Here is a 20553-nt window from a genome sequence, read left to right as displayed (position 1 = left end):
CCTGAGTTATAGGCTTTCAGGGATGTTTCCCTGAAGTTAATTTTAACAAGCTTACAGAAGGATATTCAGCATTTCCCCCCTTCTTAATTATTTTGTTTTGGGAAGGCACTCTGTCTAGAATGCAACACAGTGAATCATTGGGTGGGTGATTTGGTATTTTGGGGGCAAGGATTTTTTGTTTGTTTGGCAGTTTTCTGGTTTTGTTTATTTGGTTTTTTTTTACTATTTTGGTGAATTATTTTTAAGGAATATGAATATGCTGGAACTTGAGTCTTTACTTTCTGAACTGGATTGTAGGTTTTCTTAAAACACTTCTCTCTGGGGTTAATATGGACATTTGTGGGATAGGATTCCTTTATAAAGGCTGATAGGTATGCTGCTCATTTTGGCAGAATTGTATGAGTCATTTTTAGATGGACTTGGAGCATCTAGATTCTGCATATCAGGTTACTGTTTGTGAGTCAGCAAAAAACGAGTTGCTGATGACCTGTCATTTGCCAAAGACAGTGGATGTCAATACCTGTGGTTCCCAGAGGCATCCTGTGCCTGTGCAGGCATGGTGCTTCCTCCCTGCTCCCACGGAGGGATCTCCCAGCTGGATCCTGCAGTGGCCGAGCTGCAGGACCACACCTCGCCCTCTCAGTGCTCGTAGGGAGCAGGGTGTGATCAGTCAGGTGCAGCCCCAACAAATATTGATGGCCTTAAGAGTCCATGGTGAGTGCCTGAGGGGTCTGTGCACCAAAGCGATACATCTCGCAGAACTCCCATTACTGTAAGGTAAGTAATTATTCTCCCTTTTGTTCTTTCTTTTTTTTCCTCTTCCCATGGTTATTCCTACAAACAGGCAAACTGATTAAGTCTCTATGTATGCTTTAAAGGGCTTATCTGAAAAAGTGATGGCTGCAAAAGCTATCTGTAAAAACAATTTTAGTTTCTTTTAGCCTTTAGTTTTAAAAATAAACTACCAAAAAGTCAGCCTCTTCCTGTGAAATTTTATGGACTCCCTTATCTGCAGTGACTAAATGATGAGTAGAAAAATGAAATATTTATTGCATACACAGGTGGAAGAACTATGTATGCTTTCAAATATCCAGAGCTGTTGCATAATATCTGGTGATTCACAGAGGAGAAAAGATCATAGTTTTCAGAAGATTTCAGTCTCCTTTTGTGGTTTTAAATTCTATGGTCATGTTACTTTTTTTTGTAATATAATGTTCTAAATAAGTGACCCAGTACCTTAATTATTGTAAATATTTCTTCTCTTTTGGTGTCTGCCCTTTAGAAAATAAACAAAAAGCAGACTACTTATGTATTACTGTATATTTTCCTCTGATGATTTTATTTTCACTGGCTTTCTCCAAAAATTCTGTTGAAATTTTCTGTTTGTACAGGGCACTGAATTCTCTCAGAAAGCCATCTCTGATTAGATTCTTCTGTTGTTTCTTCATAATTTAATTACATTTCTTAAGCACAGCCACAAATGTAAACTCAGACACATCACTTTTATGGTTTATTCAGTAGACCGCATTGCATATTCTGAATTTGTTAGCTATGTCCTGTTATTAAAAGAGTCTGTAAAGGAACATGTCTTTGTGATACTAGTGTGCAGTTACATTTTATATATTCAGTGACCCAATATTTTGTAGCATTTTGTATGAACCATAAGAGAAAATGAACAAAGACTAAATGCATGAGTCATTATTTGCTGAAAGGATTTTTTATCCACATTTTTATTGTGCCTCTCAGAGTGAACATGTATGTTTTTTGTTTTGCAGGGATTAAAGGTTTTTTCTAGTGAATATCAGAATAAATGGGCAGTTCTCTTCTTTTGCTGTTCTTTCAACTGGAAAGTACAATGCAGCCCCAGCATGTACTCTCCAGTATGAAAAGTATGGAGTTTTAGAGAATATATAGAGACTAAATACTCTAAAAATTGATTGATTTTTAGAAACTGTCTCTGTCTGGAAAAAATCCTAACCATTGAAAGGTTCAAAAAATACATGCATTAGCAGAATAGAAAATCACCTTGTTACTAAGCCAGTTCCTTTATACAAATATCTCATTGTATAATTAATACTGGGGAAAGATAGGTAAAAGTAGTTAAATACTTAATGCCAGAGGGATGGAAATTTTAATAACGTATTAATGCATTTATTGTAAAAAATAATTTAGGTTCTGAATATTAGAAAAAATATAATTTACTTGTATTTTGGTATATTTTCTGTTCTAAGCTGATAATAAAAAGTGGTCCAACCTCATTGTCTTGGAAGCAAAGGGATGCTATGGATTTAAAAAGATGTGATGTGTAGAAACCTCAAGTTAATGAATTCACTGAAGTATGATTTTCAAGAGAGAAAATGCATGTAAAAATATCCAAGGCTTTCTTACTCTGAGGAGCATACTTCAGGGGCATGTTGAACCTTGATAATTGAGAAATTTCCATATAAATATCTTTGGAAAAGTGACAAATGTAGGTGCAATACTCCAAAGTAGATAAAGAAGCATATCTCCCTCTCACATTTTTGATCCAGCAGTCATTTTATATCTTGCATAATGTCCCCATTAGATCCTGAGAAGAAAAACAGCTGCAGTTTTAACTACCACAGCATAGCATGTTTAATTTTACTGTCCTTTGTTTCAAAATGTTTTAGAAGTACTGGTAAACTGTTTTCTATTTCAGAAGTAATGTAATCTGGGATTTAGGAAAAGATTTGAATCCTAAAGGCATTTACTTGCCGTGTTTGATTTTGTGCTCACTATGAACACATAACAGATATAAGAAATATCTGTTTTATTGATCAGAGTGTGGTAAAATAGCAGTATTATGATTTATATAAAAGTATAAATCTTAATCTATATAAAGTGGTCCAGAGAGTTCATAAACATGCACTTATTGAATGTTAGCTGTTTAAGCCCTGAAAACCGGTTTACAGTGAAACTGTCTGATGTAATTGTCAACACTCTACTGGTTAAAAGATTTGAAACTTTATTAAACTTATGGCATGATTGCCCATTGTCTCAGCCAGCTCTCATCATACCGACAGAGCTCTGGATGTCTTTTAAAAATTGGCAATATCTGTTGGTTGTGCCTGGAATTACAATTAAAGTTATGTCTCCTTTGACATCTTTGTCTTTCTAAAATCAGGCTTCCCACCAATACTTACTTCTAGCCACTTACAATACAGACTGAGGATATCCATATAGGATTTTTTTTTCCTGACATTGTGCTTTTCATCAGAAAATCTAACCTAGTATGAGGTTTTTGTTTTTAATGGATTATTTTTCCAGATTTAGAGGGTTTGGACTTCTTTAGAGGATGCCATGTTATTGTTATTAGTGATATCAGCAGAAGATGATCACACATGAAAAATGTCAGATTATGCTTTGTTATAAATGCATAATTTTAAATTTCAATCTATACTTTTATTTTTTGTCTTATTTTTATCACAACAACATATAGGAGAAAAATAAAAATTTTAGTAAAGTCAGCTACAATAAACAATACAATGATAAATGGAATAATTATTTCCTGTTGTCAGTTCTCCTTATTTAAAAATCGTGTTTTAAATAATGTTGAAATATCTTGAATTCTCTGGATATGACTGACTAAGTGGACTTGATTCCATAACATAAATTTTAAATAGGCTTTGAAATTTACTGGCTGCTGATAATTATCCTGACTGGATAAATTTTGTGTTATTAACCACCACTACAATATTGTGACAGGAACATCAGCTTCCAAGGAATAGGTGACTAATTCTTCAAAGATGAGACAATGCATGTTCTGCAGTCACAGAAATTTGCTAGTGATCCTAGAGTGGTTTTTACTCTTTAGTATAAAAAAGTCTTAAAAAATGTTTGTTAAAACAGTAGTCTGGATAGAAGAAAAAATTTTGTTTCAACCAGTCACTATTTAGATAAATTTTTTATACTGAATATTTACAAAGAATGTTTAGAGTTATTAATGTTTTTCTATATTACAGTTTCTTTGAGAGGAAAAAAAATGGCCAATAGTCAGGACTTACTATTTTAAGAAACATGTATTTTAAACAGTTTTTCACTTAGATTTCTGACGTTCAGAGTGCTACTTGGCTGGGTGCTATGGACCAGCTATAAAGAGGTTTTAAATCCCCTACAGCATTTCTACTGAGATAAAAGTAATAAGAGGAAAATAGTTTTTCTGGTGAAGATTATCTGTCTTAAAGTAATGGTTTTGGGAAAAGTCATGAAATATGGACTGAGATGTTAGGCATTTTTTAGAATCTCAGGCTGCTTGCTGGAGTAAATTTGTTGCTATCGGAACCACTAAATAGGCCTCCAAAAGTAATGAAGAGAATGTCATTTACAGTAGGTGCAGATTATGGTGCACATGCTCTTTGGGTTCTCTTCCTATTTCTTTTTTTACAGCCTCCTCTTTGAAGTTGTGTAGATGTATTCTTCCCTCTTTGTTCTTTCTCTCCATTTCTTCTTGTGCTGAAGGCATTGAGGAGTAATCTGTGGTCTCCTTCTGACTGCACAGTAGCTTCTGAAGATTGAGTCATATATCCTTATACTTTGAATTTTCCATCTAAATTCCAAAGAAAGGTTTTAATTTGCCATGGACTTACTTCTTTTTGATCCATTACTAAAGTAACAAATTCAGAAGGGTGAAGTGTGTGTGTGCTGATGTTCTATGCCTCCTGGTTTCCATACAAGAGAATATGGGCAATGAGCATTGAAACTTCCTCATACAGTTGCAGCATTGGGGGCTTTGCTTAAGTGTTGTGATTTCACCTGAACTGTCTTCATGGCTAGCCACCACTCTGCACAATATTGCACAAGAATGGTGAAGATAGCATGTTAAATAATTTTAGCTGTAAAAGTAATTGTTAGAAATTGGAGAGTAATTGTACCTTTATTACTCAGTGTACTACTTACTGTAAGAAAATCACACCGGTCACCTCAAACTGAGAATTCTAGGAGTCTTCTAATTTAAATTGCTGTTTTTAATCTTTCTATTTGCTTATTATCCACTTCTTATATCAGTGTGTTTCAGTCTTATCCCCCATGACGATCTTGAATCATTGCTTGAGAAAAGCCTGCACAGTCCTGTTTATATGAGGAGAAACCATTCAATCCAATGCCTGGTTTTTTGTTGCCTATCTCAGAATGGGCTGTCAAAAAAATGACCCAGAAAGACAGTACGATTTTTCAGAAAAAGGGTCAAAGATAAATACTTTAAAAATACACTTTGTTGTAAGGCCAGATTTGCAAACAGATTCTCTGATGGAAGAGATCTGATTCACAGCACTGCATCTGAAAGCTCATTTTTTACCTCTATATAAAAAATGGTGTAAGATCATAGAGGTCTTGGATCCCTCATGTTGGTAATGTTGTGGTTTAACCAAGGTCACAAGATACTTTTGATGGCAAAGAACAGGAATACATGTGGATTCAGGAAGACTAACTAAAAGATGAAAAGTATGTCTATATAAAGTGTATTTTTTTAAATTTTCTCTTTTGCCACCTGGCATTTTTTGCCTCAGGATGCCAGTCAACTACTGGACACAAAAAGAATTGGAAAGTTTAAAAAATACACGAGCAGAAAACATGTTTTGCAATAGAATGTGTGTTCAGGTTGTGTTGCTGGAAGAAAGCTTTGTTTGGGTCTTGGACACCAAAACAAATAAACTTCTACATTAGAATATTTAGAGTATTTATGTCTTGGTGTGCTACATGAAACTAGCATAATTATTGTTAGACAGCAGGTAGCTTGACAGCAGAGGGGATCAGGAAAGGAAATCAAGTCTGACTTGAAGCTCCCTTTAATAGTCAACGAGCTTAAGAAAGAAGTCCAGAGGATTAATTGTCGCTTGATCTTTGGATGTAATATATATTAAAAACCCCCTCTTAAGCTGGTGCTTGAGCTTGGTCATGGAATCAGGCTATAACACTGCTTTTTCACATGTCCTCATCAAAATCACCTGCTGTTATTCACTTCTGAAGGCTGTTCAGGTGAGCATTTTTGTATGGGTTCCTAGTGCTGATATACTTATCCTAACTTTACTCATGCAGTTGTTCCTATTTTTTATAAGATAATCACCGCAGAGACATTTTCAGGCACCTGCAAGCTTGCCATAAACAATGAAATATAGAGACTTGTACTCCTTCTTGTTAAACTCTATCACGGAGATTTACTGAAAATTAAAGAGGTTGCGAGTCTATATCATAAGGCCCTTTGGGATCTTGAATTCTTAATCTTGGCCACCCCTGTATTTTTTGAGAGACAGGGCTGTTTTGTGTGTGTGTGCCTTGTTTGCCTTTTTTTCTTTTAAGGTGAGGAGTAAATTATTATGATCTTGTTGCTAGTCTAAGGCTGATTAGGACATTAGTTTCTCAGTTAGCTCCCTCCTTTCCTTTGAGTTCATAGACAAGAAGGTGCCATTGGCAAGAAATGCTGTCCCATTCCAGGCCAGAAGATTCTTTGGGGCAATATCCAATCCAAGTAGGAAGAATAAGGGACAAATCATTACTAATTATATAAACCTAACAAAATTATATTTGAAAACTTGGGAGTGGGAATGATAAGGAACATTTGAAAGCAGGAATATTTCTGAACATGTGTTAGATAACTAAATAAAGAAGAGTATCGTGATTTGTTCCTGCATAGGTACTTAGCCTGTACTTACACCAAGTAAGTTATAGCTCCTGTAGAATGTACAACACCCCACCCCTTTTTGTTTCGACCAGGCATTGTTATTACAGAGGATGCAATGACAGAAACTTAGATTAGAAATATCCTGGTTTGCATTTTATTTTGTGTCCATCTTTCCTAACACTGTTTTCTTTTTTTTTTTTCTGTAGACAGTATTTGAAAAGCTGTAATCCCAATTTACAGTTCTTTTCTTTTTTTTCAAATCACTATCAATGACAATTTCATTATCATTTTGAGTACAACTTCCGTAGATTAGGAATTTACCTTGATGAGATCCTTTGCCCAATGTACCAACTAGTGATCAGTACTGATTGCAAGACCTACACTTTCCATGTAAAGTAATTAATACAAGCATTTTATTCCACTTCACTGACATGCATATGCCTATGTTTGTTTGTATCTCCCCTGTATTTTTAAGATAATGGCAGTTCCCAGTCGAGGTTCTTGCAGGATTTATAGGCTCCTGTGGTAGTCCATCTGTTTATACATAATTTGTGTAAAATGCCAATCATCTAATTGTCTTTATTAAAATCTTTCATGATTTTATGTGATAAATAGATCCATTATCTTTGATAATCTGAAACAAAATCTTCAAGGCTCTTGTACAAGTTAAAGGCTCTTTTTTAAATCCAGAGTTTTTGAACCGAACATTACCATTTGCTGTCAGTGAGACAACATGGTCCTTCTAATGTTAGGTTGACCTGACCTGAAAATGTTGAGAAAGAGAGCAAAACAGAATTTTGCATTAAGTTGAATTAGGATGAATTACATAATTGCCAACTTTTGCAAGCCTTGCAAAGTCCTCAGGTATTTTGACCAGCCTGTGAGTCTCAATCTTTGATGATTCTTGACAAACATTGTTCATAATGTCTGGCAAAATGTTGAATCTCTCTGCTATGAATGAGTTTTTCATGTTAAGTTTCTGTCTTGCAGAAATCTGTGTTATTCCTAATGACTTTAGAAGTTTGACTTTTTTTTCATATTTCAGCGTAAAAGTTTCCACTTGACATTACCTTAATGTTGAAGCAGAGTAGGTGAATCTGCCTTGGTACCTGTCTGGAGGTCTCTGGGTGTGTTGCACTGGGAGGAACTATCCTCTCCCAACTAACTCTGGTGCAGTGTAACTTTGTTGTATGGTCTATGGAACAGACATCACAAGGCACAAGAGCAAGTGCAGAATAAACAATCAGCAAGGCAGGGCACTCTTACACCATAAAGCACAAATAAAATTCTTCCCTCTTAGCTTAAAGGAATGAGGGAGAGAAAATATGTCATAATGTTTCTCTATTTTTGAAATGAAATTTGTGTTTTAATATAGTATTTTTATAACATTGAATAGAAAATGCTTCTGTATCAATAATGTCAGCTTTTAGCCTTAACTCTATTGATCAGCCATTGCACCTGAGTTCTTCAATCACAGATGGTTTCTAATGTGTTATTGAAGGTATTGAAACTAGTTAAAAAAGCAAAAAGGGGCCAAAGAAGTGATGTCCACAGCTGCTACTCCAGTGATATCTTTCAGTTCACTTTTCACAAAACTTGACTTAAGAAAACCTTCTCTTTTCTTTGAGGTATTGATGATGATAATTCTCTTAAGAATTTCCCTGTATTTTAAGTGTTTTTTATCTGCTGCAAGAATTTTCTAACATGGCTGTAATGATCCATTTCCTTTTCTTTTCTGCCTCTCCCTCCACCCTCTACTCCAAACTTCTAGGTATTTATGAATCAAACTCAATCCCAACAGAGTAGTGTTGGTTTCTCTCACCTTGCTACAGGACTTGCAGCAGAAGGGAAATGGCCAGCCAGTGGAAATGTAATATTTCTTCAGGTTGTGCTTTTAATAGCATATCATCCATATAAACCAAAATAATCGAATCCATTGTTTTGGGAGATATCTCCCCAATGATGAAGGTAAATGAGCTTGGTGCCACTGTAAGACCAAATATAAGGAATTTAATTTGATTTTTTATTCCTTCTCAGCAAAGTTTCATTCATATCTGGCATTAATCTCATTTCTGTAAAAGCATCCAGGAAGAAGAAATCAAACTACTTGATCATGGTTTCTCTTCTCTCATTTTTATATATGAGTCTATTAATATTGTAACTATTTTGTGTTAGTTCACATCAATATGCATTTCAAAATTACTATATACCATGAACTATTCTTTGCCAATTTTGAAAGTCAGATCTGTCCAACTATCCATTTTGACCATTTAAATTACAGTAACTAAATTACTGAAACTTGATCATCATTTTCTGCTCTGTCAATTCAAGCATCTTGAATGATTTTTATAGCCTGGCTCCCCAGCCTGTTATCCAGTTGATCTCATTCTTGAAAAGTGCTTCAGTGAGCAAACATTTAACCTTTCCTGTTTGGGTCAATAATGAAAGTAAAATTTAACTTAAAACATTCTCCTGGTCCCCAAAATCTGACAATAACGGTACTGAGAGAGATGAAGTCATCATTAGACTCAAAAAGATTTCACGAGTTCACAAAATGCTTTAATTTTTTTCTTTTTCCATTACTTTTTTCTTGTTCCTTTCTCTGCTGCCTTAGCTGATTGATCACACTCTGCTCAAGACTGAGTTACTGAGTGTGTTCCATAACTTTTGTAATGGACTTGTGTTATTGACGGTGCTGAGAACCTGTATGATTTGTATAAACCTCTCAGTGTTTGTCAGCTATTTGCCATTTGAGTCTAGTTTGTAATGACTGGCCCCTTGGTTATTCTCATACCTTTTCTAGAAATTCTGTAATTGATGGAAAAAGTGACCAATGTTATGTCAAAAAATCTGCTAATAGCATAGCCTGAACTTCAGTCAGAATTTCATTATTTGACTTTGTGGGACCCTGTTGAAAACAAGTTTATTGGGTAAAGCAGACAATGTTGGTGACAGGAACTGTAAAGCATGAATTAGTTGGGCTGTTTATATATACATGAAGTTAAAAAATGTGCATTCATTTCTCCTGTGGAATATAAAAAGCCCCCATCTTATTTTAGAAGTAAAACTAGAGTAACTAAGTCTACCTTCATTGCAGTAGAATGTAGAATGCATCTATGGACTTGTTTACGTTACAAGATGGATTTTATTTTAGTTGCTTCATTTGAAATTGCCTTAGATTTCCACACAACTGTCTTGGAAGAAACATAACCATATATTTCAGTGAATTATATTTAGTGCTATTTTGTTGCTAGTAGTTCTATAAGGACTATTTATAAGGACCATGTTTTGCTTCCTGCTAGAAGTGGTTGCTATTTTCCTCTATGTGGTCTGTACTGTTGTCATCTTAATGGGTGCTACCTTTTTGTATAGAAGCTGCTAAGACGCCAGGTGACCCTTTTCACATCCAAGTGTTCACTTCCACACACTTTCTAGAGTACTTAGTGATCTTCCATATGGATTTTTGCAGACATCCATGAATATATTTTCTTTTTAGAAGGCTTCATATTGAGCCTCTTTAGGGAAGGCTTGCTCTAGTGCAGACATCTCCAACAGATGATGAGAGAATAAAAGAGGAGGAATATCCTGAGCTTGTCTCAGCACTGCAGAAAAACAAAGTAGTGCTGGTAGAAATACCTACATCAGAGATCAGAACTGAGTATCTAAGGATGGCTCTTTGACATGCTGATGTTTCAAAAACCAGGCTGTTATTATCCATGTGAGGTTGTTACTGCGTGGTAGTGTGGTGGGAAGTTTTTCAGATAGTGTCTCTGAAAACCCAACAGCACAGACATGGTTTCCATCCTAACCTTTTGCCTGAGGGCCTCAGAACTGAAGGAGCTCTGTCTAGGCAGCCATAACCATTTGATCCTGAACATTTTGGTGTGTAACAGCTGTAGATTGTGAGCCCTCTGCTTAAACTACTGTGGAGAAAGTTCCTTTATTGTAAAATCATGTCCTACCAATACATAACACAGATGCTATAGTTTTTACAGAAATACAAATTAATTTCCTCTAAACTTGTGCTCTGCTTCTATGATAGACTTTGGTGCTACTTTAAAATGCAGACATTTAATTCTGTCTCACCAGTATGTTGCGAAAGACTGTTGAACCAGAAATTTAAAGTTTTATGTACCAAGGTAATTTCCAAGAGCTATTGAATGCACCTGTCCCATTCCATAGCGATCCAGCTGATGTTCCCTAGCAGGAACACATTTACCCTGACATCTTGGTCTTGGGGAAGCTGCTGCAGACAGCCCATCATTCATTGATGAGCCACCACTGATCTAATTCACAAGATTTGATAATGGGTCTTTACCTCCCATTACTGAGGCAACTGGACATTTTCACAGCGGTTATTTTATGCTTGCTCTTTTAAGGAGGCATCAAAACAGCTCAGTATGATTCATTTCATCTCTTCCAGACTGAAATATGAATCACAGAGATATTTTAAAACTTAAGTTCATTGTATGATATCACATTTATATTGCAATTGTGGACGCAATGAAGAGAGAGAGAAAAAACAGAATATGTACTGACTCAAGTTCATTAGTAAAGTTAGAGTTTTAAAAGTTCAACTGTCCAAAATAGCCTCCAGATGCTATTAGAGAAAACAATTCTCAAGTGACAATTCATGTCATTAATATTTTCTTAGTTTGGTCATTATTGAAATAGCTTTATTTTTTATGTAATGGCAATAATACCCACATAATAATGGAGTGTTTCTTTGGGAGAAAATTCTCCCTGTCATCAAACTTAAAGGTTTCCTTTGAAGAACAAATATACTTCCAGCTGCTGGTAAAAGCACCTGCTGAACAATCCCTATGATAAGAAACTGAAATGCTTAAAAAAGATTAGACTCAAAATTAGATGAAATGATGTATAGATGAAGTCTATTACAATATATTCCCTTTAATGGCTGAACAAATAAACTTTGATATCAGAATGCTTTCCTTGGAATCTGAACTCCCTATTACTGAGGTGAAGAAAATCTAGGTTTCTGCTAAGTCTTTAGTTTTTCCATGTCATGCTACTTTATCATGGCTTAACATGCTACTTTATCATGGCTTAAATATATTGCAGTCAGATTTGGTTGATGCTTTATATGAAGCATAATGTATTCATAAGCTAGTTTGCATAGGTAGAAAATGCTGTGGAAAATTGTAGAAAAATGTGTTTACAATTTATTTAAGGCAAATGAAGATATACATTTGCTTTCTATTATTTTCACATTTTCAACAGATTTTGAATGTGAGTTTTGACAACTGTTTTTGGAAATAATTAGTCCATTGATTTTCACTGTTTTTTTTTTTTTTTTTAATCTGTGTAAGAAAAAACATTTTCAGTTTTACGGTACGTGCAGCACATCAGACTGAAATAGATGCAACAACTATTTTAGCCGGATGGGTGAAAATTATGCCAAAATTTGACTTCTTACTAAAACTAAACTTCAAACTAAAAGTATAATAATACATAACTTTATTGGAGACCTAGAACATAATGCTGGAAAATGCTGGAACTAGTATCACAAAATATGAAATACTGGACCTGCACAATTTTAAAAATAGTTTAAATGAAATGTCCTGACCAGCATGTACATTTGTAGGCAATAGTACTGTAGCAAGGCACTAATCAGCTAAGTACCATAATCCTCCTTATAGGGTAAATTCTTACTTGACCTCCAGCTATATACAGCACATGGTAACAGCATTAAACTATAACACTCCTCTCATGCTCTCAATAGCTTCCCATTGGGTCAGCTCTCTGACTTGAATTGCTGTTGTTGCAGATACTAAACTTTATTTTTTTCCTAGATGCCTTATATTTTATAAGTGCATTTTGGGGGCAGGGAAGGGTTTGTAAAATACATACCTAAAAAATTGTGTCTCGAAATGAAGAGAGTGTTTGTGTGATTTCCCTGAGCCTAGAGGATTAAATGAAAGCACTAGCGAGAACAGAAATTGATGTATTCTCATGAACCCGAGGCTTCCAACTTCCCAGATGTGCAGTGGCTGATCAAAAGGTAAAGCAGGGAAGGAATATGCAGAATGTGTTGTGTGAAAACAATGTCTATGCTCAGCATTTCTTGTTCTTCTGCGGGATAATTAGGGAGATGTTTTTTATTTTTAGTAAAAAAACTCAGTGGAAGTACTGAGAAACTTTTTCTTGTGCTTCAGATATATGCAAATATTATCTTTAATAGAATCTTTTGCTACCCTATAATTTAGTTTCTTAAATTGTATTCTATTTTCTGTGATAAGAATAATTCTTGAAAAATTATATTTATTTTAATAAAAATAATATATATATAATTTTGAAATGTTCTTTAATTTTATATTATTTGTATTTTTTAGTAACAGTTCAGTGTTATATTTACTTATTCTTATGTTAGTGTTTCTGTGACCTACTGTTCTTTTAACACCCTGTATTTTAAAGTAATTTGAATCCTGCTGTTAGACAGCTGTTAATTGATTCCACCCTTCTGCAAATGGTTTCTGTAGTGTCAGTATTGATGCAGATAACAAGAATGCCCATTCCTACCAATTATTCTTGAGAACAATCTAATCAATTTGCTATTTAGTATGGTTTTTACTGTTATCCTTTTTGAGACAAAATTTTTACTGAAAGAAAAGGTGCAATATTGCTTATCTATTAAGTGGAAATAATTAGCAAAATATTAATTTTGAAAATGTTCAGAAGTAGAAATAATGAAAAATCTTGGCGTGTTTAACCTATTTTAAGAGGTAAGCATTCATCAATATAGCTGAAAGAACACTCAGTAAAATATAGTTGTTTTATTTCTCAGTTTGCAGTTCTCTAAAATCATATTATATGATTTAAAGGTTACTGAATACTCAGGCAAAAAAAAGGAGGATAAAATAATTTCTAATGTTAGTCCAGCTTTCCTCTTTGTGATGTTTTTGATTTAAGGAAAAAGCAAAACAAACATATTACCTAAATATTTGTAGATTAGACATTGATACTTATAATCACCTCTTCTGTTCAGCAATTTTTTCCATGTTATAACTCTTTTCCTCATACAAATTGAAAGTAACCCTGCTGCAATGATGAATTTTTGCTGAATTACTTGTATAGTATAAAAATGTATTGTTTCATATGTCTGTGCAATCATGTCAAGTTCAAAGCAAAATTGTTATCAGTGGTGACTTTAATTATATTAATGTTTTGTTACTACAGATTTCCTTTCATTCTGTTGATACAAGCCTGCAGTCAGTGAATTCTTAGTTTCAGATAAAATCTAATAGAGACCAACATCTGCTCTACCAATCTCATGCTTCAGTAAATGTATTGAATTGTAAACTTAATTCATATTCATTGTAAGCTTAATTCATATTCTTTGGAGATATTTAGCTGGAATGTATTCTAATGTTTCTAAGTATGGTTTCTATAAGATAAAATCGCAAGGCATGGCTGAAATGAGGAAGGAAATATTGTCTCACATGAGCTTTACTTAGTGGGTTCCTTAGGTGTGTGAGTGTTAGATGTACTTCAGAAAAATTTTTTTAAAACCATATTGGTCAAATGCTATAAACACTTTTCTATTTATTAAAGTAGGCTGTTTAAATTAATTAACTTGTGAATTGTGCACTGGTTGCTTACATTCTTTTTTTTTTTTTTTTTTTGAGGGGTGAGAAACTAAGGAGAGGGGAACTGACAAAGCATAAGTTTAATCTAGTATAAAACTAGACAGCACAGAGCAACTGTAAAGAGAGATCTTGGTGAGAACTGGAACTGCTTTGAAATAAAAAAAATACCTCTTTTTTCAATAAGGGAGCCATAATTCCTTTAAATAATGTGGACAATGAATTCTCCTGTACAGTATGACTCAGCAGAGGCATAAGTTATGAGGAGAATGAAGAGTTAAATCATTACCAGCTAGCCTCTTAAAACCACTGCCAAAAATTTGCAGATTTTTCAGTCTGGCAAAGGAGGTCTGTGGAGATGGTTTCCTAAATGAGAGGGTAGAACCCTCCCTGTGAAAGGCAGGCAGACCCCAAAGTTGCACAGCAAGTTTTCTGGGCTCATTGCACTCATGGGGCTTTGGTGCAAGGTCTGGATAGTGCTCAGCTCAGCTCCTGGCAGCCTGGGAACTGTGAGACAAATGCTTCATCTGCTCCCTGTCACTGTTGTTTTAAAACAAGTGTCCTGACTGTTTGTTGAATTCAACACATAGAAATACAAAATTTCAAATAGTAGAAGAACTATTCTTAAATGATCACTCAGGGACCAACAAATGCACTTTCCCTGCCAGAAGCCATATAGTAAAGGAGAAATGAAGCTGTGTTCAGGGTATTTGATGAGGTCTCTAACAAGAAGCTCTGTATCTTGCATGGCTTTTGTGAAAAAGCTCTGGTGGAAAATGTAAATTTTTTACCTTCTCTGAATTATTCTTTCATGTATTGAAAGGATCACATTTTGAGTTAAGCAAAATTACAATACATGCAGGAGAGATATTTTCAGTTTTAATTTTCCATTCAACTTTATTCCTTGATAATTTATAGGAAAGAAAGAACAAAATTTGAAAGTATTGTCTAGTAAATTCTAATTAGGTCTTACAAGTAGATGGCCAGTATTCATTTCCAAGAAGCTGGTGGCTCAGGCCCACTGAGAGCATTATTTAATTGACCCAAACTATCATTTTTTAATTGACCCAAAGCTTCTGATGAATAATATTCTTGAAGTAAATGCAGCTTGCTTCAGGTGGTCAAGCACAACTGTAGCATGATATTTTCATGAAGGCTTTCTCCAGCTCAAATGTGTATTTTGTTAGTCTGAGAAAAAGATTTTTAGCAGGAGGGTCTGGTATCTAATTTTGACAGTGACATAAATACATATTACAATGTTTTTTCATGTCTCTGACTTCTGAAATGTGATGGAGACTTAATTTTTTAAATATCCTTTTCTACAGTACATTTTGGTCAATTTTCTAAAAACCTAAATCAAAGCAGAAGAGTTTTTCTCTCTAAGGCAGAATACAAGTGAATGCCAAAGAGTTTCAAGATATTTAGTTCCATTATGGAAATCACAGCCATCAAAGCTGAAGAGCTGTCTTATATTCTTCTATGTTATATTTAAGCACTTAATTCTATTGTGATGTGGGGGAGTTGAATAATTTAACTTTGTGAGCAGGAGTACAGATTTCAGTCAAGCTATTTGTTTTTCCATAATATTAGTGATATCTGTAGTGCACTGCAAATAAGGTTTCCATCAGTGTAGGGTTATGGGTTGTGTATTAAAAGACCAAATGCCATGTATTGATAAATTACAATAAAAATAAATACACAGTAATAAGTAGGAAAAAATAAGTTTCATATTCTGTATCTGAAAAAAAAACCCCATTTATAGAATGCGCCTGACAAAGAGATTTTTGCGGAGTTTTTTAAACGTAATAGAGATTTTATTTATTGTTTCAAACAAGTAGCAATCACAATGGCCTGGAGGATTTTTCAGAAAAGGTGTGATAACCTTTTCAGAAAAGGTGGTAATCCTTCTGACAAGAGATATACAGTGCTTAGTTCAGCTGGCAGCTGAGGGTGCCTATCACACCCTTAAAGTTCACTTAGCTTTTAAAGTTCCAGGGAAGTCCTGGAAAGGCGGGAATAGTCATTTTCCATGGTGAATCCAGCTGGGGGTACTTGATGGAAGGGTTTTAGTAAGGTATCCTAAAGGTAGTTAATGGTGAGAAATGGATTAGACAGATGCTCATGAAGGTGAGTGAGAATTAGCTAGTGATCTAAAAATAGCAGCAGATTTTTAATAGTAGGGACAGGTCATAAGTTTTCATCAGTACTAGTTGCCTCCTACTGTGATTTCATAACTCTGATGAATAGCATTCATTGTACAACTGCATACATAGCAGGTATTTTTAAAATGAAAAAGTTGTTGAATATTTAATATTAAGGGTCTGGTGACTGTGGGGCAGGATGAGCCCTCTCCTGGCAGAAGGTTTCTGGCCGATCAGGTGTACAGGTACAGTTAATTAATTTCTGATGGACAGGACTACAGCTTCTGGTTAGTTCAGTAACTTCAGTAGTGAAGTAAGCTGACTTCAACAGGAATGAAATTATTTAGAAAGGGGGTTTGATGATGTCTCAACCTAGGCCAGGAATTCAATTAGTTACTTTTTTCTGTTAGGCTGCTTTCTCTGAAGAAAAGCACTATATTTGCAGGTAGGTCCTTTTTCTTGCATGTGCCCTAGTAGTTGCCACACACAGGGCAGCCATGCAAAGCTTTTTCCTTCATGAAAGGTTAGAGTAGATTGAGGACCCAGCTGCTCTTTACATTACTGTCAGCCATAGATGGTTTCCTAGTTTCATATCTTAAGTGGAGGAAGGAAAATTATTGTTTGTAGTAAATGTAGCACATGAGGTTAAAGAATGTTTGTACAAGCGGTATAAAAATATAATATTAAATCAACACATTCTCCTTTCATTAACATACTTAATGCTAGAAAAAACAGGTGTACTCTTTAGTAAGTCATGGGCCAGTTTATCTGATGATGTATTTCCTTAATAGAAATACATTTTCCTCAACAGCAAGTCTACAATAATGTTTTTACTTGTACAGAAATCCATGTCTTTTATCCCCCTCAGCCTTCCCCCCATGACATTATAGCTGTAATGTCATCAGAAGAGGATTGCATCCATATGAGGACACTGTGACATGGAGTGATATATTTATTTATTTATATGTATATAAATACACATGCAAAATATTTATTTATGTGTATATAAGTACACATGCACATGTTTTGTGTATGTTTATATAATGTATTTGTAGCTAAAGCAATTCTTGCTGCTGTGTTGTTTGTATTGCTGTAGATACAAGTATGTAGATGTTTAATACTAAAGCATGTGTACACTCAGGCTGCTCCAAGGCACACGTGAGATTTGTCAAACTAGAATCTGTATGGCTTTGTGTGGTACACTGTTCATCATGGAGTTCATCCTATAAACCATATGTTCTAGAGTGTTATAGTGCTTTGGAGGATCAAATTGATGCAAACAATGTGGCTCTGAAGACACATGATCTATAGGTTATATAGACTGAGTATACGCAGTGTGAGTATTAAGAGTATAGTATGTGTACATTTCATGTGTACATGTATTTGTCTCAGTTTTGCAATGAGATTTACTTGGATGAATGCCTGTATCTGATGAATGCAGGTTTTTCCTATGTGGGGGACACAACTGGGGAGAGGAAGTTATGCACACTTTTGCTATAGCCATGGCAGAAATTTTCAGAGATTGGGTAATTTGCTATTGGAACAACTTATTTTGGAATGTGGCATAATTTTTCATCATCTGAAGTATTCAAGTGAAAAATATTTATCTTCCTTAAAGCATTTCTGCATCTAATCTCTGTGGTCATAATGAAGCTTCTATGTCTTTGCAAGCTGTCTGCATTTGGGTAGTTCTGTTGTTCTAATTGTCCCTTCCTGTTGGCCATTCTGGTTTTAGCTTTATCAAACTCTGTTCATGTTACATTATTCGAGTCCCCAGTAGCTGAATCTGTAGAGATTTTGTAAAACGTACAGAGGTTATAATTTGTACTGGTACTAACACACCACTGTAACAAGACAGATGGGACATCTTAGCTTCACTGTGAGCAAATAGGCATCTGCATGATGCTTACAGAACTTGTCGTGCTTCACACCAGGAGTTTCATTTTGCAAGATTGAATTAGTTTTCTTATTTGTAGATGCCATTGCAAAGCTAAAGTACTTTACTATTTACAAGGCAATACTGGGTCAAAATCTTTCAAGCGCAGTTTAATAATTCTGCATGGTACCTATAACAGTACAGGATACCAGTTTGCCAGTCACCCCACAGGCCATACACACTCTGAACTGACAGTTGTTGTTTTTCCTTGTTGAGCAGAGACTGCATTTCCTTCCTGGCTGTGAAGAGAATGTTTTCTCTCCTATCAGATAGGCAGAGGCAGCACTTTCAAACTCTTTACCTTCACAACACAAAAAAGTGCTTTGTTTTCCGAGTTCAGGACTTCTGAGTTCATCTGATTTAGAAAAGCGCTGCCATTGAATCTTTGTCAGTTTTCTGCCCTTGGCACAAATTATAGTTTTGTGGGAATTGAAATGTGTGTTTTTGAGCAATAACAGCTGCTAAAAGAGTAAAATAACTGAATGATCCTTCTAGCCCTAATTTCCATGGTGATTATAAAACTCCATGAAACAGAAGTATATGGTCAAGTAATGTTGCTGTAAAATGATTACAGAGGATTATAAAATTTTGGTACTTGTAAAGCAGTCATGACTACAAAGTAGCCTAAGTATTTGTATTCTATATTTCATAAAGTCACATTAGCATTTTTCCTTCAAAGCTGTTTTATATTCAAACTGTGCACCGTAAGCAGATTTATAGCATGACATCCTTTCTTTAATTTAGTACAGAAAATGTGAGAGCACATTCCCAAAAAATGCATTGAATGGATTTTTTTTCCATCAGCTGGTCATTTTATCTTTTAACTAGCATCAACTGTATATTTGTGCTACCTAAAATATTGACAGAATTCTCTCTCTGCTTTCTTGCCACGATTATTTAGGAAAAGAAGCCCTTCAATATCAAGAGAACAGAGCAGAAGATACGACCAAAGGGACGAGAGAGACGAATATTCACAGTATGCTACATCAGACAGTGCGATGCCCAGGTCACCATCAGATTATTCAGATAGGAGGTCACAGCGTGGGCCCCAGTTGTACGAAGAACCTGAACTGGGTGATTATAGAGATTCCAACAGAAGGAGCCGCAGGCGTTCCAAGGAGTATCCGGTAGAAGAAGAAGATGCGCAAAGCAGGGAAGAATATGAGAGGCAAAGGAGGGAAGAGGAATACCAGGCCCGATACCGGAGTGATCCTAATTTGGCTCGTTACCCAGTCAAGCCACAGCCATATGAGGAGCAAATGCGGATCCACGCCGAAGTGTCCCGCGCACGCCACGAACGCAGGCACAGCGATGTCTCCCTGGCAAATACAGAGCTGGAAGATTCCCGGATGTCCATGCTCAGGATGGAACGGCCATCAAGACAAAGATCCGTGTCTGAGCGCAGGGCCGCCATGGAAAACCAACGTTCGTACTCTATGGAAAGAACTCGAGAGGCTCAAGGACCAAGCCCCAATCGTCAGAGGACCACAAATCACAGCCCTCCTACACCTAGGAGGAGTCCAATTCCTCTGGAAAGACCAGACATGAGGCGCTCTGATTCTTTAAGGAAACAGCACCATTTGGATCCCAGTTCTGCTGTCCGGAAAACAAAACGTGAAAAGATGGAGACCATGTTACGGAATGATTCACTCAGCTCGGACCAGTCTGAATCCGTCAGACCTCCACCACCAAAGCCCCATAAAACGAAAAAAGGGGGTAAAATGCGCCAGGTTTCATTAAGTAGCTCAGAAGAAGAATTGGCATCCACTCCAGAATATACAAGTTGTGATGATGTAGAGATTGAAAGTGAAAGTGTTAGTGAAAAAGGTAAGATTTCGAATTTTATTTATTGTTTCACTATATAGATTTGATTTGGTTTCTATTACTTTGGACATTTATTTTAGCCATTTAAATTGGTTGCAACCACACCTTTACAGCCCTTCACAGATGACTCAACTTTGTTGTGATGGGAATTGGGATTTTTTTTCTGATTTTGTGTTTCATTTACATAAATTTAATGATTTATGTGGAATAGAGCATCACAGCTCCTGTAAGTATTTGGATAAGTTAACGGAAAAAAATATGCCTACTGAAAAGTCTATCAATGAAATCTGCAAAATATCTAAAGCTGGGCTGTCATATAAGGCCACAGTTTCATGTTCTTTAATACCAGATTTGCATGCTCCTGGATCACAATGAGTGGGTATTTGATCTGGATCAAGTGTGGGCGCATGA

General features: G+C 35.5%; 1 protein-coding gene across 18 annotated transcripts in view; it reads left to right on the top strand.

Moving 5' to 3' along the window:
• Positions 1-20553, top strand: part of RIMS2 (regulating synaptic membrane exocytosis 2) — a gene marked incomplete at both ends in the record, with an annotated part of 444787 nt that overhangs the window by 172336 nt on the left and 251898 nt on the right. For all 18 annotated transcript variants that reach the window (XM_084219774.1, XM_084219771.1, XM_084219776.1 and 15 more), the window contains one exon: positions 19220-20145. In XM_084219774.1, the coding sequence (XP_084075900.1) occupies positions 19220-20145 (926 nt within the window). The remainder of the gene's footprint in view (positions 1-19219; positions 20146-20553) is intronic.

Source organism: Fringilla coelebs (genome assembly GCF_963513975.1).
Source record: "Fringilla coelebs genome assembly, chromosome: 1".
NCBI lineage: Eukaryota > Metazoa > Chordata > Aves > Passeriformes > Fringillidae > Fringilla > Fringilla coelebs.
This window is presented reverse-complemented; position numbering and strand designations above follow the sequence as displayed.